The sequence below is a fragment of the Aethalodelphis obliquidens genome, unplaced genomic scaffold, assembly GCF_003676395.1.
Source record: "Aethalodelphis obliquidens isolate GAN/ISIS:26980383/991018 unplaced genomic scaffold, ASM367639v1 scaffold11, whole genome shotgun sequence".
Classification (NCBI taxonomy): domain Eukaryota; kingdom Metazoa; phylum Chordata; class Mammalia; order Artiodactyla; family Delphinidae; genus Aethalodelphis; species Aethalodelphis obliquidens.
In genome coordinates this window covers 7,012,736-7,035,661 of record NW_020837955.1, presented here as the reverse complement: position 1 = coordinate 7,035,661, position 22,926 = coordinate 7,012,736, and the positions used below count along the sequence as shown (strand labels likewise).

The 22,926-nt window shown below is 35.9% G+C and overlaps 1 protein-coding gene across 3 annotated transcripts in view; it reads right to left on the bottom strand.

The window, feature by feature from the left end:
* A1CF (APOBEC1 complementation factor) overlaps positions 1 to 22,926 on the bottom strand; it is a 73,956-nt gene that overhangs the window by 28,819 nt on the left and 22,211 nt on the right. Inside the window, exons 1-4 of one of the 3 annotated variants that reach the window (XM_027113096.1) lie at positions 9,048 to 9,153; positions 8,374 to 8,381; positions 2,424 to 2,558; positions 521 to 651 (exon numbers count right to left, since the gene is read on the bottom strand). In XM_027113096.1, the coding sequence (XP_026968897.1) occupies positions 521 to 651; positions 2,424 to 2,558; positions 8,374 to 8,381; positions 9,048 to 9,114 (341 nt within the window). In that variant the 5' untranslated portion in view covers positions 9,115 to 9,153. Of the gene's footprint in view, positions 1 to 520; positions 652 to 2,423; positions 2,559 to 8,373; positions 8,382 to 9,047; positions 9,154 to 19,516; positions 19,661 to 22,926 lie in introns of those variants that run through there. The other 2 variants (XM_027113093.1, XM_027113095.1) reach the window with 2 other exon arrangements.

Here is a 22,926-nt window from a genome sequence, read left to right as displayed (position 1 = left end):
TTGCACTTGCTGTTCGTTCTTTTTCTGAAAGGATTTTCCTCAGGTCTGACCGTCATGGCAGATTCTTTTCATTCAAGTCTCAGATCAAATTTTACTTTCCGGAAGAGTATTTTCTTAAATACATCAAGTTAGAGTAGCAACCTCCTCATACAACTTTACCCCATTTCCTGGTTTTTATGTTTTCAAACTCTTTTAAATAATCTTATACATCCGATTGCTCACTATGAGAGTAGGAAAGTGTACCTTGATACTTCTAATATTTTCAACAATGTCCAGCACATATTTTTGAAATGGATAAATGAATTTTGCTTCTTTGAACATTTCACAGAACTTAGTCTGGCACCTTACATAGTGATGGTTAAATAAACATTTCATTAAATTGATTCCCATGAAAAACAACTAACCTTTTATTTCTGATTTTGGCTATATTTTGCATATACTATATTAGATAAACTTGATGGAAGAACAGATAAAGGTACATTGTCTGATTCGCTTTCAATCTAGGAAAGATGGGTCTTACCTAATTTCATAATTATTAAGTTGTTTGATTGCATTCTTGGCTTCTTGTTTATTTGAGAATGTTACAAATGCATATCCTCTATTGTTGCCATTAAAATCCATCATCATTCTCATCTCATAAATTTTACCAATCTACAAGTAATAAGAGAGAATTCATATTTATACATTTGTACTTCCAAATGAAAACACACACACGTGCATACACAACATTTTCTGAAGTCTCTGCCGTGTTTGGCATTTGCATCCCATGTGTAATAGTTTGCATGTTTTCATGCTGGGTTGAGATCTGTTATCTGACTCATGGGCAAAGTCAGGATAAATAAAGAAAACATGTACAAGTGGCATTTCAGCCGGAGTTGCCAGAATGTATATTTTTGGCAGAGCAAGTGACCTTTCATCACACAATTATCTGGGGATTTATACGATATCTTAGGGACCAGAAAACACATTTGTCCTCAGAAGTACAATTTCTTGATAGATTTGTCCTTGCCCTTTACGTTGGCCTCTGAGGCCTCCATAGTTTTTATGTTTACTTGGTCATACTCACCAGTGATGTTTAAAACGAAAACCAAGAACACTCATTTGGAGCCTTGTGAAACTGACTTCTTAGCTATCTTTTCCACCTACCATGATATAAAGGTGAACATAGAAGGTGTGTTTCAGAGGATGGTCCTGGGAGCCCTGTTTTCTCCATCTGTAGGCTGAAGGTAAATGCTAGTCTTAACACAACTGATCCAGGGCCAGCACCTCCATGGTAGCAGTGTACTCACTCTATCCCTCTCACTGTAACTCCTCTGCTTTGCTTATATACTATTCCCTCCTGCTACCCCAACTGTTCTCTATAATCCAGACACAGCAATTCATTATTGCTGGCTGCTGTAAGACGGGTTGCCCACACAGACGTGAGGGACACGCCGTGGGGAGAAGAGGCATCATTAAGCTATTTCTATTACGTCAGTGGTGTCTGACCCACAGGTCAGCCCCACGCCACCCCACGGTACTCAGTGATGGACACCTATTTTTTTCTGGGCTCCTTAGGAAAGAGTTCAAGCATGTTTCATCTCTGCATTTCAAGTGTTTCTTGGTGCTCATTTTCATGTTCAGTATATAAGATTCTTATAGGATTAAGTCCTTGTAATTTATGCACGTGCCAAGTGACGTTGTTTGTATAAAATTAAGAGTAGTTCTGAAACTGAGCTGAACTACACACACACACACAGAGCTGATTTTGGCATTTAGGAGAAGAAATAGCTAAACTCTCATTAAATTTTCTAGGAATTTTAAACACCACGTGGTAAATTATCGAAAATGTTAATTTTGTATTTTTGTTTTAACTTTGGGTTTAGTAGCAAAACATCATTTGGAATTCAAACTGAGGAAATTTATTCCTTAATTATATAGTGACTTTGAAAAACCATGTTATCAATCTTGTTGATTGTATTCAAATTTGTAGAAGGAAATTTTATTCTGGATCAATATGTATGGGGACACGGCTGAGCCATGACATACATATTTTTTAATGTGAAAATCTTATACTTTATAAAACCATATTAACATTTCAAAGTTGAAGCAATATCTTCTTTTAGACAGGTTGTTGTGTTATTCTAGATTGATAGACCTGTTGAGTTTGCAGTAAGATGGCTATGCTAGTGGAGATTGAAATATAGATTAAAAAGTCATCAGCAATGGTAGTTTCAGCTGTCAGTAACAGGACAGCTGAGTCAAGGCAGTGATAATTAGGGGCCAATCACTAACAGCTGGGAAGGTTTTAACTTTGTCCATGATTGAGGAATGGTAATTGGAAAAGAAACCATCACTGACCAAGAAGAATGAGAGTGAAAGCAAGGTGAAGAGAGTAGTATTTTTTCCTTGAAAGATTAAAAAAAAAACATCTTTAGACTCACTTTTTCACATAATGGTATAAGTTCATCTTCAAAAAGGTCTCGGGGAAGTTTTCCAATAAAAATCTCACAGCCCCTTTCTGGGGGTGCAGCATCCCAACCAGGCGGGGGACCACCATATTTTCTTTGTCCATTTTCCTGCAAATCCCATGTGGATTGTAGGAGGGAGAGAAGAAAACAATAGAATCTTTAGTTTGAGTTCCTCCACTATTTTCAAAATCATTTCTCAATAAGGAAGATACTTATTGACAAGTAATAGTAGTGGACGGGTCAGAGGATAAAAATGGACGTCTCTTTTGTATGAATTTTTAAAAAAATATTTATTTATTTGGCTGTGCCGGGGCTTAGTTGTGGCACATGGGATCTTTAGTTGCAGTATGTGAACTCTTAGTTGTGGCATGCATGTGAGGTCTAGTTCCCTGACCAGGGATTGAACCCAGGCCCCCTGCATTGGGAGTGCGGACGCAGTCTTATCCCCTGGACCACCAGGGAAATCCCTTTTTTGTGTGAATTTCAACACCGTGCTCTTGCTTCAGCGACGTGCTCCAGATAAGCACTGTGAAAACTTATAAAGTGCTGGACAAATATAAAGGGTTATTTTTTTGGTTTGTTATTATTTTGCCATTCAGACTCACCAATGCCTGATCGTCAAAGGATATGATTATCATTTGAATCTGGGGTTTTGATTTAATATTGAAGTCTATGAGGTTCTGGACCTGAACTACTTGGCTCCATGACCCACTAGCTGTGGGGCATTGGGCAAATTGCTTTACTTCCCCAAACCTCAGTGTTTCTCATATATTAAGTGGAGATACTATCAGCTTCTGGTTAAAGGAGATAACGTATCGAATATGCATGGCACAGGTCTTGGCATGTGATATATATTCAATAGTTATTAATTCTCTTCTTGCCTCCCTGGATTGAGGCTGTTTCATGCACTGAGCATGGCAGTGTAGGCCCCTAAATAGAGACATCTTGAAGGTTAACATTTGAAAGAGTGGACTGGCTAATTTTGGGGGTAACCAGTGAGGGACTTGTCTTCAAAGCTGACAAGGTGGTGAAAGGTGTTTACTAATGTTGCATCTCTGTGGAGAACAATGCAGTTCTCAGTCCAAATACTGTAGCACTAGCTTCTCTATATATTTTTTCCTTTGTTCTAAAAAATCCTTGGTAAATTCAATGTCCTTTTGGGGGAGGAGTAGCACTGATGCTTGTCTGCCCTGCTGTCTGTATTTTTCTGAAGGTTAATGACCTAAACATAACTTCAGGGGCCCCAAAGTAAAAGATAGGCCTAATCCACCATTATTGAGCTGAAATAATTCATTTGCTGGAGAAGAATAAATTTACTTTCCACTTAGGTATAGCCAAAGCTCTTTGTTATACTTTAAGTGATTTTTGGAGAAAGGAAAACATAAAAGACCAAATATCAGTATTATTGCTAACTTCTACAATTACTACTTTAAAAAACTTTTATACCGTAAAATGATGGATAAAACCTAGTAATGTATAAAGTAAAAAGAAAAATTCCCCAACACATCACCTTACCCATCTGTAGAAATAGTTACTGTTAAGTTTATCTGCCTTTCCAAATATTTTTCTATGTATATTTTCAAAAGACATGTTAGTTATTTAAAGACATTGTTTTTCACGATAGTTGTTTGTCAAAAAAAAAAATCAAAGTAAAGCAGCTTCTAGTTTCACTGTTAAATCTTTATATATACTAACTTGAGACTTTCTCGGTTATTTTATAAGTGGTAGTACAAAGGCTTTTTGGATCACAGTATTTAAGTATTTAAATGATGTCTGTTATTGCAATCATTTAAAAAATTCCTACTAATTTAATCATGTTGCCTTAAGTTAAAAAGATGTCATATGGGTGTTCTACATTGCCTTGATTACTTTTTGCTTCAAGCAAGTAGGTGCTTTTCATTTTACTAAACGTTGAAATGTTTGCCTCAAGAGTTCTTGTGTTTTTTTCTTCCCCTATATTCTTGCAGGATTATCCAGTAGAAAAAGTGTCAGTGAAAAATCTGAGAAATAAAATGTTTTATACTTACAGGAAACAAAACAAAACAAAACGTAAGAATTCAATGAGCATATCTCAACCAAGAATTTCCTAAAAAAAGAATCATATTTTCAGAGACATATTTAAAGTTTTCTTACTTAACAAATACCTGTATAACACTTAGTATATGACAGCACTGTTCTAATTCTCAGTATCATGGGTTAAGGGCTATTACTATCCGGACCTCACAGAAGACAGTTAAGCCCACAGAGATTAAGTAATTTGCCAAGATCATGTGGCTGGGGAGTGGAAAAGTCAGGATTTGAAGCCAGGCAGTCTCATTTCAAAGGCCATCAGCTTAATCTCTACTACATTTTGCTTTGTTATGTGGTAGTCTAATCACTTATAACAGATTCACACATTTAAGTACTTATTTATGAAAAAATTATCATGCCACTGAATTGAAAATTCTCTGCTGCATTTAAAATCCTTTCCAATTTCCAATCGTTTTACTACACAAATTTTAGGGAAGAACATATCTCATACCTATTGCTTACAGAGAGGTGTATTTCTATTGCCATACTACAGTCTCCTTCCTTGGGTCGACTGTCACCATTTGGTTTATGTTGTTCCCTCTGAGGCCATTTCTGTATTTCTTAAATGTCTGGAGATATACTATTCAATGGATTATTGGAATAAATTTAGTATAAACTTGGCAGTATTTTTACTATTCATGCTGAGGAAACCAAACTTTCATCGCATCATAGTGAAATGGTTATTCCAGAATTTCTCATTTGACAAGCTCTGTCTGATAGCTTGAAAATAAATAGGCAACCAGCAGATTGACCTTTAGAATTTTCCCCTCAACTTTTTTGCTATAATTGTTAAAAAAAAGTCACAAACTATTTTGTGCATGTCACGTATATAGGAGAATTCATCTGCTTATAAGCCAAAATGATTGGGTAGGAGAGATGATTAATTCTGTTGTTTCTGTAAACAATTGAAATAAATTCACCAAGAGTATTTTGGGGGATCACCAAGAGTCTGACTGGTGAAGTTCAAGTACTGGGGGAGATTTGCCCTATGAGCCACCCACTGGGCTGGGAATGCACCAGTGGTGGAGGTCCAGGCCACTTTAAGACAGGCACTGGGCATTAGTCATGGGGTTGAAATAGCTGTCCGTTACTCGGAAAGGACAGTTGGGAGCTGGATTGCTGGTATTTTAGGCAGTATTTTTATAGTTGAGGAGTTTAAAATAGATAAAGCCTAGTTATAGCTGCTCTTTCCTCTCCTGGCTGATGTCCTTCTTGTGAGATGAATTCCTCCGGCAGCACAAATGTATTAGTCATTCAGAGAGAGAAAATATAGGTTTTTGTTTTCCATGAATGTTTGTTCATTGAACTCTGGGATCTTTTATTTTTCCAAAGACTTGGAAACCATTTATTTCTCTCAAATCACACATAAATAGGTGAAGACCTTCAACTGTGTAAATTTAAAAATTAAAGACCTCATTCTAACTATAAATCCAGTGGCTTTAATTTAAATACTGGATACTGAGCCTACCCAGTAAGTATTTGGAAGTCCCTTCTGTTGCAGATATTTTAAACCTTTCATGAAGGAACCATAGAGTCTTTAAGAAATTTTATATGCCATCTTCTTGACCTTGGATAAAACCACCCAACCTTCAGTAAATGATTCTAAGCAATAAATCTTAGCATGAAGGACAAGTGGATGGAGTTAATTTGGGCCACCTGGCATCTGATCTTTTAATACATCTGGGAAATCTGGGCAAAACTGCCTTTTTCCTATAGCAGTTAAAAATAGCAGATACTTGCTTTTCTAGTGTCCCTTGCAACTAGGACAGTAATGGTTATAATAAATTGCGTTCTGGTGCAGAAATTTTCAACGTGCTAACATTAGTGTGGCATCCTCCTTGGAAACATTTTCTTATCATTCCAGGTTTGTGGTGTGGTTTTGGGTTTCATTCCTAAAAGCTTACTCTTTAAAAAATTTTTAAATTTTAATTTATTATTAAAGTATAGTTGATTTACAATGTTGCATTAGTTTCAGGCGTACAGCAAAGTGATTCAGTTACACATATACATATCTTTTTTTTTCCCTAAAAGCTTACTGTTGAATCTAGTTCTCTAAATTCAAAATTTCTGTAACCCAGCATCCTTTTAATAAACTCCTTTTCTGCTTAATCAGCCAGAATTTACCTCTAATACTTGCACATGATAGTAACAGCAGCAAAAAACAACAGCTAAAACAGCGGCTAACTCTGAGTCAAGCAATGTGCCAAGTGCTTCCCAGGTATTAATTCATTTAATCTTCTCAACAAACCTATGAGGCTGATACTACTATTACTTTCATTTTGTAGGTGAGAAATCCAAAGACATAAAAGTAGTAAGTGGCAAAGACAAAATCTGAATCCTGAGTCCATGCTTGTAGTTATAACATTTTTCTCTGTTTTTTTATATTAACCCAATATGCTCATTTTACAGATAAGGAAACTGAGTCCAGAGATGTTATGTGACTTCCTTAAAGTTACACTGGTTAAATTTGTTGCAGAAAACACTAGACTAAATGTCCTCTGATTCTCAATCTGGTGAACTTGGCAAATATACTGTTCAAAAGTCGTGATGACTTTTCTTCTCAGGCTTACCAGCCTCACAATTTTGTATGTTGTGTGTCACACCTACTTTCTTGTTCAACTTCATCAAACATGGACACCAGATGATTGGTTGTCTCCCATAAATGAACCGATTCATAAACTCAAAGAGTATTAATTAATGAACCCTCATTCAGTTTATTTTTCTGAGTAGTAATTTCAATTCCTTTAATGGTTCTTTGGAAATTTTATATTCCAAATCTGTAATCATCTTTGTGGTTCCCTTTGGTCCTTTGTTTTTTCTTGCCAAGAGGGAAGAAATTGTGTATGTTTCCTTATTCAACTGCTTTCAGCTGTTCTCCTACCCATTTTCCAATTGACTATGTTTGTATCTATTTCTGCTCCTGATCACTCAGGTGCTGGACAATCTCCCCATGCTTGGTGACACTTCTGACGTTCACAAGCATGCCAGTCACCACCGCCATACCAAGAACAATGGTTCCATGGCTGAACTCCTGTGGTCTCTTCTCACAGCTGATGCCAATGCATTGAGAACAGCTTTCTGGACTGTGTCTATTGCAGTTCATAAATTAATACCATATTTTCCTGGTTGTTGATTTGAAAGATTGAATAAAGGTCTTTACAAGGCATTATTTTTATTACCTTTCACCTGTGTACCAACTATATATCTCAATATGTGATAGGGTTCAAGGCAAATCTAAGGGGCCTTAAATAAGATGTACCAAAAGAATCCTCTTAGATGTGATTTTCACTTTGGTCTGCTAATGCTGTTACTGTTGTTGAGGACAACAGACGGTGCTCTAGGGAATGTTTATTTTGTTAATTCTGTATGAAAGATAATGATCTGTTTTGTGTATTGTTTGTTTACCTGCACATCTTAAGACCAGTGACTTCATATTGGTAAAATCTATTTTAGGCTAAGAATTTTTCGAAGGCAGAATTTATTTAACTTATATACTGTGGAAGTTGGCATTACCATTATTAGCTATTTTTTAAAATCTTTGCATTCATACACAATATGAATGCCAGATATTTTCTTTAAAATAGAAAGAGCGATGATAATTGTGGTGTAAAGACTGAATAAATGGGATGTTTGAATTTGTAGAAATGTGGTACTATAGTTAGTAACAAAGAGGCAAAGTTAGGGCAGGAGCATAACACATGAATATAAATTTAACTTTATCATCATACAGCCCAGAGTTTCTCAAAATATTTTATGTGAGGTAATATTAGGTGGTTTATAGACCAATGCTTTATTTTAATAGTTATGCATTTATTTTATTGTACATCAGGAAAATATATTTATCACATAAAACCTTTTCCACTTACATAAAAGTCTACTTTTAACACTAAACTCAGTATTTCTATTCAAGTTATTTAATGAATTCTAAATAAGTATTATTTTTGGCTGTATGTGTTTATGGCAAAAATCACAAAGATGCAAATAGATTTTGGCTTTTTAAAATTTATCTTTGTTTCAGTCTTCAAAAAGCTTCCACATTTGATTTTTTAAAAATATATGGTATGGTTTGTTCATAAAAACAGCTATCAGCAAATTATGAATCATGTTCCTGTATCACTTTGGAAGACTGACTGTTGAAAGCCTATTGCCTAGGAAAACAGTCCTAATTTCATTTCAAGTTGCTAGTTGTCTTATGGAGGCAGAACTAACTTGTTATCAGATGATGCCTTTAATAATATCATCTTCTAATATTTTCCCTTTATGGATTATGTGTGACAACCACCCTTGAGGAATTCAGTATCTCAGTTGTTGAAGTATTTAAGAGCAAACAGGCTTTTAAAAATAACTTGCATTTTGTAAAGCTCATTATATGTTTTTGGCCAATTCATGGGTATATTAAATTCAAGAATATCCTTACACAAAATTAGAAATCAGAAAATTTATTTTTTTGGAGTGTGTATGTGTGTTTCTACATAAGAGAACAAGTAAAATGCCAATTAACTTCTAAGACCCTCTGTTCACATTTGCCATGAGTTTCACTAATGATGGACTGCACAGTATATATTATCTTGAGACCAGGATTTGCTGTGTTCATGCTCACTTTTGGCTCTGGGCAGTTGCCTTGTCTTACTGCTGGAATCTCCAGGAACCTATAAATTCCATCTACAAAATAACTAGGTGAAATCTTTGGTGATTCCTTTATCCATTTGGGGCGTTTATCTTTTTGCAATGTGTAATTTATTCAATAGGCCCATGCAACTTTTTATTATAGATACAATTTGCCTTTCTGAATTGACTAATAGTAGTCAGAGATCTGATTAAATGACATAAAGATATCCCCATGCAAATAAGGACATTTGGCCTTATGCAGATAATGAACATTTGGTTTGGGTTAATTGCTCTTCTATCCTTTCCTAGTTCAACATATGCCAAGGAGAATTCCATCAAATGCACTTGTCTTTTAGCATGTGAGAAATTTTATACAGTAATTAATCTCCTTATCACACCCCCATGAATTTTTACAAGCTGAGGGTCTCGGCAAGACACTAAATTTCTCCTGACTTGAAATTCTTCATTTAAAAGGGAATAGGGTTAACTAGGTGATTGCAGAGGTCTTGGGAGGGTATTAGGATGGTTGTGAAAGGGAGGCTGACTTTCACCATATTAAAATGTGGAAAAATGTTCATAGGATGTTTTCTGAGTTAGTCAATAGGACCCTTAAAGGAAATGTAGGGATTTTTAAAACCAATGTGTCTCCATTGCATATCCCCTTGACACCTGGTCCATTAATTACTTAATGACTTTCTTTGCATTGATTCACTTTCTTAAACTTACACAAAAAAGAAAATATCGTTCTCATAAGTGGAGTATCATTTCCCACAAATGGAAGGTCACTATAAAAGAAACTGCAAAAGAAGGAAACCATGATCAAGTTCTAGCCGGACATTGTTGTCTACTAAAAGTTCTGAGCCCTAGTTCTGCTGTTTAAAAAGATTAGCAGAGGGAGGGGATATGGGGATATATGTATACATATAACTGATTCACTTTGTTATACAGCAGAAACTAACACAACATTGTAAAGCAATTATACTCCAATAAAGATGTTACAAAATAACAAAAAAGATTAGCAGGGGCTGGAGAGGTGTTTAAGACATACCTTCAATGACTTCCCTCATCAGAAAGCTTAAAATAGGATTGAAAGTGGAATCATTCTCTCATGATGAAATTCAAGGTTATTGAATCCTCTGTAGGATCCAAGGTATGGTTCGGCTCTCTACCCTGCATCTCTGAAACAATGTTAAAAAAGGATCACAGCTACTGAAGTCCTACCCAAATTCATGATTGTATGTTTCTGTGATCTCATTTTTTCTCCTTAGCCTACGTTAGAGAGCTCTCTTCGCATGTCATAATAACATTTTAGTTTCTGAAGATGAAGAGCCACTTATTTTTGATTGCTGATTGCTGAAGTTGTCTGCAAACAAAGTCTAAAGTTCAAAACAGCCATCGGTGCTTCTGTGTATTTGAGTCATGAAATTTACACCAGTTTTTAAGCTGATAAAATGGAAACCCTTATGTGCTTCTAGTTTCAGGGAAAACACTATAATCCATATTTTGCAAAGATTTTGAACCTTGTATTGAAGACCTCATATATAACCAACTTTCTATTAGGCTATTGGAGGAGAAATTCATTGCTGTTTGAAAATAGCTCCTGGAATGCCTTTCTATTTCGTGGGATGCTGAAGTTCCCATCACATGTCAGGTACACACACTCTCCACAAAAGGATTCACAGAGCTGCTTCTTCATTTGGAGTCTTCCACACCAGCCTATGGCATTGCTGGCTAGTAGAAGCAAGGCTTCTAAGGTGCTTGATAATTAAGTTAGCCTGTGGGTGGCTGGAGTGATAAGCTTAGGGAAACACGTGCCCGTGATGATCTACTGGTCCCACCCTGTTCTCATGCTTAGTGCCACCTATTTAAGGAATTAGGACATTCACCAAGTGCATGAACGATAAGTCCTTGGATAGTGGGGACAGGAGCAGTTGGTGAGAACAGGCAATAGAAGAAAAAGTAGGACCCAGGAACTATATTTTACCGTGAAGTCAAATTCCTTTTTCTGTCCCTAGGATTTTTGTGTGGTGGTTGGAAAAGAATGTCAATGCCACAGTGTTCCTCCATCTGCTTCTCACTGAGCTAGTCTAGTCGAAGCCATTTGTAAACTCTGGGATCCTAAGTTACTTATTTTTTATTGCATTATTTGTAGGAAAAATTGTAATTTGAAAAATACCCAAGGAAATTTACTAAGGTACATTATACCAAACCAGAGAGATAGGGGAGTTAACTTAGTTTGAGGCACACTTAGCAGAGGGATGGTCTCCTAATCAGATCTAGTGCCATGCTTTGTACCTTATGGCTGATACATATCTACTGAGGAACTGAATAAATTAGAATTAAAATATGCAGTTGCAGTGAAACTCCAAATAAGAGAACACACCTAGAAAGCACAGTTTGAGAAATGGGAATTAAAGTCTGTATTTTATTCTAGTTTGAGGAAATTGTTCCCAGGAACAGATTGATGACTGATTAAAAAAAGGAAGAGAAGGATGAAGCCCACTGATTTCTCATTTATCTGCTGTAATCTTACTGGATCTTTGAAATTAAGACCGCTGAATATCTTCACCGCTGAAAAGTGTTGTGCATTTTACAAATATTTTGGTGAATCAGTATCACCCAAGTGGTCCCCTCTGCCAAGGATGCTGTTTTGTCCTTGGCTCCTTGCAATGTTTGTTTGCTCTCATCTTCTAAGTCTCAGCTTCAATGTCATCTTATCTGAAGAAGGCCTCCTGCCATTGTCATTTAACCTGATTTATGACATTCATAGCACTCAACATGATATGTCATTATTTTATTTCTTGTTTATTTTCTGTTTCCCCATGAGTAATTTTCATGAAGGCAGGCACCGTGTCTCTCTTTGTGGAATCCATAAATGAATCAATAAGTGAATGAATGAGGGTTTAGACTTCATTTGGTGGGTAGGACAAGGAGGGTTGCTCCTACTTCCTTTAAGGAATCTTAAATGCTCATCTATGTTATAGGAAGTTTTCTTTAAAAACTGTGAATTAGGCATAGAGAACAGACTTGTGGTTTCCAAGGGGGAGAGGGAGTGGGTGGGGGATGGATTGGGAGTTTGGGATTAGCAGATGCAAACTATTATATATAGAATGGATAAACAACAAGGTCGTACTGTATAGCACAGGGAACTATATTCAATATCCTGTGATAAACCATAACCATAATGGAAAAGAATATAAAAAAGAATATATGTGTGTGTGTATATATATGTATAACTGAATCACTTTGCTGTACACCAGAAATTAACACAACATGGTAAATTAACTGTACTTCAATTTTTTAAAAAAACCTGTGAATTAACTTATAGCAGAGTACTAGATTAAGGATAAGAGTTGGGAGTCAGCAAACTTTCTCTATAAAACGCCAGATAGTTGATATTTTAGGATTAAAAAAAAAACCCGACTTTTTTTTTTTTTGCGGTACGCGGGCCTCTCACTGTTGTGGCCTCTCCCGTTGCGGAGCACAGGCTCCAGACGCGCAGGCTTAGCGGCCATGGCTCACGGGCGCAGCCGCTCCGCGGCATGTGGGATCTTCCCGGACCGGGGCACAAACCCGTGTCCCCTGCATCGGCAGGCGGACTCTCAACCACTGCACCACCAGGGAAGCCCAAAGCCCCCGACCTTTTGAAATTGTGAGAATCACTCATAGCCTTCAATCACTACAAAAACAGGCTGTGGCCACATTTGAGTCGTGGGTCAGTTTGCTGACCTCTGGCTTATGTCTCTACTGAATTGTATAACTCTGGGGCTTGTCTTCCAATGTAAAATGGAAAGGGTTGGATTATACCAGTATTAAATATACATGTAGTAAACATATAAAGAATTAGAAATAATAGCCTAATGAACCCAAGCACCTATCATCCAGCTTCAATAATGAAATTTTCCCAACTTTCCTATTCCTAACCGAATGCTTCTTATAAATTTTTTCTACTTCATGAGATTTTTTTCCTTGACATAAAAATAATCCATATTCATTATAGAAAGTTTGGAACATAAAGAACACAAGGAAGAAAAAACTACTCTCATCAGAGATTACATTTCATTATCTCCCAATATTTGTGTGTGTGAATAATTTCTTAAAATATGATCTGTAAACTGATATATACAGTTTTGCATTCTAATTTTTAACATTAAAATTTGGACATTTCTGCATGTCTTTGAAATCACAGTTTTACATGACTATATAATTTGGAAATATAAGGGTGACTTATTTTATATGACCAGTAATATTTTATTGGACACTTAGGATATGTCCAATATTTTTAAACAAATTCCACTATGATGAGCATCCTTATGTCTAAATATTTGTCCTCATTCCTTAGGTCAAAGACTATGGTCAGTTTTAAGGCTCTAAACAGAAAGGTAACACCCACAGCTGTATTGCTCACTTAATGCAATCTTATAGTGTCCTTTTAAATTCTGGGTAAGTTCATTTTTATTTCAACTACTTACTATGCATTTTAGATCAGCTGCTACACCTTATACTTCTATAATGCCAAGGACCAACACTAACACATTGTGTTCAATAATAGGGACTAAGGAAACAAAACAGACAAGAACAAAAAAACTTTAAGGACAACCACTGGATTAAGCAAGCAATGGGACTGACATACCACGTAAATATTTGTTGTAATAATTTTTAGAAAGTAGATTATCAGGGCTTCCCTGGTGGCACAGTGGTTGAGAGTCTGCCTGCCGATGCAGGGGACACGGGTTCGTGCCCCGGTCCGGGAAGATCCCACATGCCGCAGAGCAGCTGGGCCCATGAGCCATGGCTGCTTAGCCTGCGTGTCCGGAGCCTGTGCTCCGCAACGGGAGAGGCCACAACAGTAAGAGGCCCGCGTACCGCAAAAAAAAAAAAAAAAAAAAAAAAAGAAAAATAATAGATTATCAGTAGGGTAATTGGACAGTGTTAATACACACCATATTTTAAATCACTTTAAAATAGTATATAAGTATCCTGAGTCTTCTTTAAAAAAATATTCAGACTACTTGAGGGTGATCTTTATTAGCTATATATTTAGCTTTCCTTGTAGTAGAATTAAAACTGATGTAAACTGACTCCACATTGGGTGGAAAGTTTTCTGAAAATGTTCATCTATGAAAATGTATTTTTCTAGATTTAAGGAGAAAATTCCAGCTGAAAGAAGCATCGCGTGTCACAGAGTTGATGACCCGCGCTAGTAATGCGCTCTGGAGGAAAGGTTCATCATAATGTGATTTTTTTTTTCCTTTGACTCTCAAAGACATGTATAGTAGTTTTAGAAAATCTGGGAAGTACAGTTAAGAGTGAAAAAGTGAGGAAAAAAAAGCCCCACACATATTTCATTGCCTGGAGAAAAAGTCTGTTTACAAGCTGACATAGTGGCACACATCCAAAATCTTTTTGTGTGGCATAATGCAACTAAGTTGAAAGTTTAACTTGTCAATATTACACAGTTTTTATCAATAATATTTATTGAACCTGTATATGCAGAGTATTGCATTAATGTTCTTTTATTCTCTAAAGAACTTTGATAAAAATTTTAGCCATGAATTCTAAAGATATCCAATTGTTATTAAAAAGATATCACAAAGCATATTTTCAAGCCCTCACAAGCACGTTTTATTGCATCAGTTTGTATATAAAAGACTGGCTCATGTTATTAAGTAACCTGCAAAATTCTATTTTTGACCACTGTATTTGTCCTGCTAGTGATAAGAGAGCACAAATTAGTCACCCTCTCTTTTTCAAATTCTTGTTTTGCAAGTATTCAGCATTCAATATCAGAGACTGCAAAGAAGAGCAGAAGCAAATCCTTCATTCCCTAATTTAGCAAATACCATAACATTTAAAAATATCATTTTATAGGTATGCTCCCTGAATTGTATTAATATATTTACCTTCATTTGTGTACAGAGATTTTTAAAAAAGTAAACCCAATGTTCTTTTTTTTTTTTTTGATGACGATACTAATGTTTTCTCTAATCCAGAGTAGGAAGACTGCAGTATTGAGAAGGCTAAAGGCTTTTCCCTAAATGGCAGTTTGAAGCTATGTCTCAATACATGCTGGTTTCCTCTTCCAATTAGACAAGTTTGCTGACCAGTAACTAGATTGAGCAGATGCTAGAATCACAAAATCTTGACTAGGAGTGGGGTAGGTCCTAGCCAACCTTCTGGGAAATTAAGGCTGAGAGCAGTTAAGGGACTTGAGTTTGGGATTAACATATACACACTACTATATATAAAATAAGTAAACAACAAGGACCTACTGTATAGCACAGGGAACTATACTCAATATATTATAATAACCTACAATGGAAAATAATATGAAAAATAATATATATATATCACTGAATCACTTTGCTGTACATCTGAAACTAACACAACCTTGTAAATCACCTATACGCCAATTTTAAAAAAGGAATTAAAATATAGATCATACTTGCGTGTGGTAGGTACTGGGTTGAATAGCAGGTCTCTGATTTGAAGTCTTGGGTGATTTTCTACACTTTGCAGCCAAAATCAGAAGGTATTTTCCAAATCATTCAAAGTGGTTGACCCAAGTCATGTATATATTTACATCTTGATTAGAGACTTTAGATCTAGATAGCTAGGTTTCAGAATTTTAGGTTTCTACATTACTAGAAAATTTCTGTTCCAGTAGTCATTCTGCTAACAAATAATTACTTAAAGTGAATCATGTTACAAAGTTTAAGCTCAACAAAATATTTTTAGCACGCTCTGCCATGCTAATCTCTCAAACTGCAGTCTTAAAGATAACATTATAACAGCTCTTAGTTCTGTAAATCTTGCCAGAAATTTTGGCCAATTGCAGTGGAATTAAGATGGCCTATAAATCTTGGGCAAGCTACCTAACTCCTTGAGCCTTGTTTTCCTTATCTGGAAACTGGAGATGATCATAGTAACTACCTCATAGTGTTGTTATTAGTATTAAATGAGTTAATAGACACAAAGCAGTTAGAATATAAATGTCCAGTAAATGTTTACTGTTTTGTAATTGTTATTAACTTGTGATCTAAAACCTCTATTAATATTTTCTGAATGTAATTGAATATATAAGATCAAAGTAATAGGCAGTTTGGCCGTATATTTTTAGGGGTATTATATTTGAAAACATTTAAAATGATAAAAGTAAAATAGCCTTATTGTTTTTTTCCTTTTTAATGCAAATGTTCGTAAATTATTAGGTTTATGAAAAGATCTCCATTGCTGTTTGAGTCTCTTTTAAAAATGTATTGTTATATGCAAGCTTTTTGCATTGTTCTAATATGTTAAAATTTTCTGTTCTGCAGAATTTTCTAAATGATCACTTAATGACTGTTTACGTTTCATTTGTAACAGGATTTTAAGATGGAATGGGATTATTTTGGCCTCTGGTTTGGATACGAAACTGTCACTGGACCACAAGCAGGACAAGGAGGTAGGGAGAAACTGTTTAACTGTTTGACATCCTTTTTTTTTTTTTCCGGTGCGCGGGCCTCTCACTGTTGTGGCCTCTCCCCTTGTGGAGCACAGGCTCCGGACGTGCAGGCTCAGTGGCCATGGCTCACGGGCGCAGCCGCTCCACGGCATGTGGGATCTTCCCTGACCGGGGCACGAACCCACGTCCCCTGCATCGGCAGGCGGACTCTCAACCACTGCGCCACCAGGGAAGCCCTGTTTGACGTTCTTAACTGAACATCCCCTACCCCTCCGCATCCCTGAATTTAGAAAATAATATTGAAGAGTTTGAAAGGAATTTTTGGAGTTGACTCAAAGATATTTGGAGCCCACTGCTGGTGTGTTGTGAATCCTAGTTCCCCCTAAGTGGGAGGAATTTTGAGGTGCTTCTCAGCTAACCTAAAGCAGGGGAGAGGAATAGGAAACCACTCAGAACTTGCTATGTATTCCCTGCTGTTGGTAACACACGAAGCTGCTGGGTCTAACTCAGTCCTAGAGTATCTAATGGCAAACAATGGGCTGGCCTCCTGCTTTGATGGTGGTGAGAAGGAGAGCTCGTTGCTTTGTGTCACGTGCACTTGCAGGTTTTACTGGGTCAGAATGTGTGTTTCCAGGGGACTAGAGTTTGGCCAAATGTAGGAATCGGGTCATTTTCCATCTTCTCCAAGAGGGATGCTTGGGGTGTCGAAAAGAGCTCTGCCAAAGGAGACTGAGGCCCAGGGAAGGAGCCTCTAGCTAGAGCAGAGTGTAGCCAGTTGAGAGACCCCTGGCAATGGATTTAAGGAGGTCTTTGATGACCTTACAGAGTATCCCAGGAGGTTTACACACCTGCTGGGCCCAGAGCCCAATGCCAAAATCAGTCAAGTAGAAACTTTCCTGTCCCCTCTCCTTTGCTTTCACCCCTTTCCTCTGCTCCAGCTGAGTCAGGAATTCTAGTTAGGAAACTGGTGTCGGAAACTATACTTCTGAAAGCATAAAGGAGAAAAAATAGAAATTGCCCTCCACCCTGACATGCCTGGAAAAGGGAAATGGCTTTCACTTGGAATAAAGTTAAGTTTTTATTCTACTGGACAAGACATATTCATTATTTAGTGGAGGATCTTTTATTAGCTGAAAGTTACCAGAAAAGTCATGAGACTTTCCCTGAAATTTCATCTGGGGGGAATGAAAGAACCAGTGCCCAGAATAAAATTAAATGGACAGTTTATATTGTTTTAGGATTATTTCTCATAAAGTTCTGTTTGTTGAGTATACTTATATATTCATAGTTAATAATTTCCTTTTATACATTAGGTTTATGATATTGAGATATTAGAAATAGCGTCACACTAGAAAGGCTTATATGTTTTCATCATTATATTTCAGATCATTAAAGGTTTGTTTCCAGAGGGGAATATACTTATGTATGAATATTGACTAATTGGTTTTCAAAAGGGTTTAAGTGCTTTCCACTACCACTATCTTTGCATGAGTGTTTCAGATACAAAGCAGTTAAAAAGAAAAACTGATATAAAACATTTTTGATTTTATAACATTTATGAAACTGCTGATTACAAAAGATAAAAACATTTTTTCAACTAACTGTACCTGAGCAAATGTAAAAAATTATTATTCTAAGTGTATCTGTTTTATAGACCGTAAACTCTATAGAATTTCCTCTGTGGATTATGAAATACCCCTTTATGTGGGAAAAGACTGCATAAAAATTTTCAATCAGGCATTAATTTTGAAGCACATTAAATTTGGAGATGAAGACATTTAAAAGTTTAGTAATGATCCTAAAATAGACTTTTATTAAGTATTAAAAACTAATAATACATTAGTATCTCCCTTGACTTAAATGAAATTTTAGAAGCCTTCTGTGAAATACTGAAATCTTAAAAAAGTCTAAATAAATACTCTTCATTAGGATGAAAAATTAGAAATAACTTTGAGCATTATATTATCTCTAACAAAGTGTGCCATGACTTATAAGATTATTGCAAAATGTACTACATTTAGTTTTCAACTGATCTGACAAAGGAACATGTAATAAAGGACACTATTGTATATGTTATTATTACCCACTTAATGACTTTCGTATTCATAATAGCACAAAGATTTGGTTAAGTTGGGAAAGTATGTGATAAAATATAATAGCTGAGCAGTAAAATACTTTGTCTTACTGTAAAAAGAACAACATTAAAAAAAAGCAACATTATTTCTTCAAGTAAGATAATTAACTTATATGTCTAAAACTAGTTTGTTTTTCAATGTATCATAAGCTCTCTAATAGAGGTTATCATAAAGACAATAATAATGTGCAGACAATTCATAACAACCAGTGATAATGAATAGATAGTTTTAGGATAGTTTTTCTTCTTTCTTTTTCAAAAATGCTGAACATGGAGAGAAATTATTATATATCCTAAACAGATTGGATAGGTGTTATGAGAAAACATCCTGGAATAGCTAGGTTGACCAGATGGTCAGTTCTTGGATCCTTCATCTAGAAGTTGTTTTACATCTGCTGTCAAAAATCTCTCTAGAAACTAAGGCAAGTTCCTGGATAGTTTGTTTTCTTCTGGTTCTTGAAGCACCAGCTGGGTTCTCGTTCACTGACAAGCTCTGGGTGGTGAATTCTAGCTGCCTTTTCTTATACTAAACTGGCCTTTCAAAACTGTGATAGTCTTTATGACTGTTAACACTAGTTCTGCTTCCAAATGGCAAGGCAAAATTGAGTTGATAACCCAGAGTAGAAAGAACATCACCTGGAAGATCACCTACAAAACTGAAATGATCCAACTTCCTTCCCCCCTGGAAAGGAATGTCCAACTAAAGAGTTATACGACTGACCAATCACATTTTGCATGTTAGGATCGCTAATATTCCCACCACTCTGAATTCAGTGGTGAGTTTCAGCAGATGGCACAAGGAGTTCCTACCTGGACCAAGCTATATCCTGTGCGCTGGACCAGTGCGCGGAGGGCTGCTTCCTTCTGGGTGCCGCTCAATCCATCCCCGGATTTGTGATTTGATTCCATTGAGAGTGATTATCAGCAAAAAATCAGGTTAATTAGGGTTGCTCACTGAAACCAAATTTAAGATAAATTAAATAAATTACTATTACCAAGTCCAAACTTGTCCTTTTCATGAAGGATCTTTAGGAAACATTCTCTATAAATTACTCATTAAGGTTAGAGCAACTAACAGACACCCACAAACCAGGGCAGTTAAATATCCTCATTAAAAAAATTTTTTTAAAATGTTCAATTATAGTTGAAATTTAGAAGTCAACACTGAATAATGTCCTTTTTCCACTTAGAATGCAGACCAGTAGTTCTCAGTCCAATTATCTCAGAATGTCACCAAATGCTCAAAAACAAATTCATTCTTGCCAATTAAAAGTATGAGGAATGGTCCTTGCAGATGTGGGAAGAAAGCACAGTTACTAAATCAAATTGACGAGAATGTGGTATGAAGATCCTGGAAGTTTTAGCTTCATTTATCTATTCTGTCTGTTACCTGAGACATGTATCTACTTATTCTTCAAAGATAAATTTCTAGATCAGAGTGTGCTGGTATCAGATGTACAGAAGTCATCATGCAAACTACTCTGTAATAAAAATGTCACATGGGTTTTAACAAAATAAGAACAATGGATCCTTTTGAATGGCGTTGGAAGGGCCTACTGACACCTGGATCGTATATCACATAGACCACTCAGAAAAGGACATGAAGCCCTTTGTAAAATCTAAGAAATTAGGAAGATTTACATATGCCCATGTTGATCTATGTAGATGTGAATATGAAACTTCAGCATTTCATTATCTATACTTTCTATCAGGGAACATGGTTTGAACCCCATTCCAAATCTGATGGTTGTTCAAATTCACAGGTTCCCAGCACAAGGACTTGTCCATGGTGAAGGTCCCAGGCTATGATGGTGCGAGTCCCTGGAGGCTCTCATGTACAGAGGGGAGTGCATTGACCCACTGGATTAGAGTGGGAGTGACTCAGTGAAGGTTCCGTGCTGGGATTTCTCTCTGCTTGTTGTACTCTGCCAACCAAGACAAAGGAAGCTCTTTTTACACTGATTTGAATCACATGCAAATATAATGTATTTCACTATAGGCCCTTTAAGAACTTTTCTGTTCTATGCATTGGGATTTCCCATACCACTTTGATTTTCATTTAAAGGTTCAGGGTAAAGGTACCATTAATAATACAAGGAATGGGTAAACAATTGGGTGACAAAAGTGAAGCCGAGATAATCTGAGTAAAATGCAACTTCAAAGTATTCTATTATGAAAGTAATAGAATAATATAGCGGAAACTAACACAACATTGTAAAGCAATTATACTCAATTAAAAATAAAGTTCCCAAACAATAGACAAGCATCATCTAGAAAGTAATATTTTCAATATAATTTAGAAAACCAAATTTAAAAAAAAACTAGATTCCAGCGAGAATATTCATTAGCTGTTACAGGGATAAAACAATTTCATGTTCTGTATATAAGCATGGCCATTGTTGCCCTAGACTTTTCTCATAATTCTTGCTCGCTTCTGACCCAGATCAATTCAGTTTTCAATCATTCATTCTCTCAAGAAGTATTTAGTTAGTGCTGTCTATATGGCAGCTTCACTCCCTGCCCAGCTTTAGGGCATTGTGTTTTATGGACAGCTGGCTAACTCAGTTAATACACCGGTCTGTATTGTCTGTTACTTTGCAAAAGGCAGTGTTTTGTTTGTTTGTTTGTTTGTTTTAATCTTTTTATCTTGACTAAGACAAATTGGAAAGTATTTTCTGATAATGGTGGTTTGATATATATATGTAGCAATTCAGATTGGACGTGTAGCTTTAGTGACACATTTATAGTGTAAGTACTCTTTCTATGGATACTACAAGGTAGGCATAAAATGAGACCTATATTCAGTTTTTAATCCTAAACTGCTGGTGAGTACAGTCATAGAAATCTCTATGAAACAATACAATCCTCTTAAAAGATAAAACTACAAAAGGCGTTTTGTGCCACTTGCAGCAACATGGGTGGACCTAGAGATTACCATACTAAGTGAAGTAAGCCAGCCAGAGAAAGACGAATATGATGTTGTTTATATGTGGAATCTAAAAAAAAAAAAGATGCAAATGAACTTATATACAAAACAGCAATAGACCCACAGACATAGGAAACAAACTTATGGTTACCAAAGGGTAAAGAAGAGGGAGGGATAAATTAGGAGTTCGGGATTAACACATACACATTATTACATGTAAAATAGATAACAAACAAGGACCTACTGTATAGCACAGGGAACTATACTCAGTATTTTGTAATAACCTATAAGGGAGAAGAATCTGCATAAGAATATATATATATTCAGTTTTGTATATATATATATATATATATATATATGTATATATATGTGTGTATGTATGTGTGTGTATATATATATATATATATATGAATCACTTCACTGTGATGTACACCTGAAACTAACACTAAGTTATAAATCAACTATACTTCAATAAAAAATATAAATTAAAAAAAGGAATTTTGAAGATTTACAAAGAAAAACTAGCCTTTAAGACTAATTCTAACTCGTGCACTTTTCTCAAATGTTACTAAAATTGCCTTTTCATCAGGATACTCTCAAATGCTCCCACAGTGCTGGATTTAACCTGTAAGAGCAGTGAGGCCATGGATGGACTGGGGTCTGATGAGGTTAGTCTTGCATGTCTTAACAGAGGTTGGAAGGCAAAGTCTGTTGTCTTCTAGCCAAGTTGTAGGTTTGCTCTTTGCTGAACTTCATCTTCTCCATCGAGAGATAGCAATTCATGGTGAGACAAGTTTTATTTGTAAAACCTGCCTTTAGTTTTGGTTAATTATTAATAAAGGTGATTAAAAATACTTTGACATCAGAATGGTCTTTTGATCACACATAGGTTCACTCTGACATTATTGAGAAAATCTGTATAATATCTCAACATAGAATCAAGTCATTGGAAATCAGGACATAGAAACAAAATTCAGAATTTGCCTTAAGAGACACTTGATCTTCAATGTTTGTTTCTCAAAAACAACCCCCTCTTTCAACATTGACTTAATCTAAGGAGTGAACTCGAATCCAAGATAAATATTTTCTTAAGCAAGTCAAACTTCTGTTTAAAAATTTGGTCAAATTTGAAAGAAACATTTTGCAATACATTTTCTAATTTAACACCTTGCAGATTCTTCAGATCTGAGCTACTGCATTTTGAAGAGTAGTTCCCAGTGTAATTTATTGAGGCAATAGAATTCAAAACCTATATATAGCAGGCATTAAGACCATTGGAGCTAAAGGAAAGCAC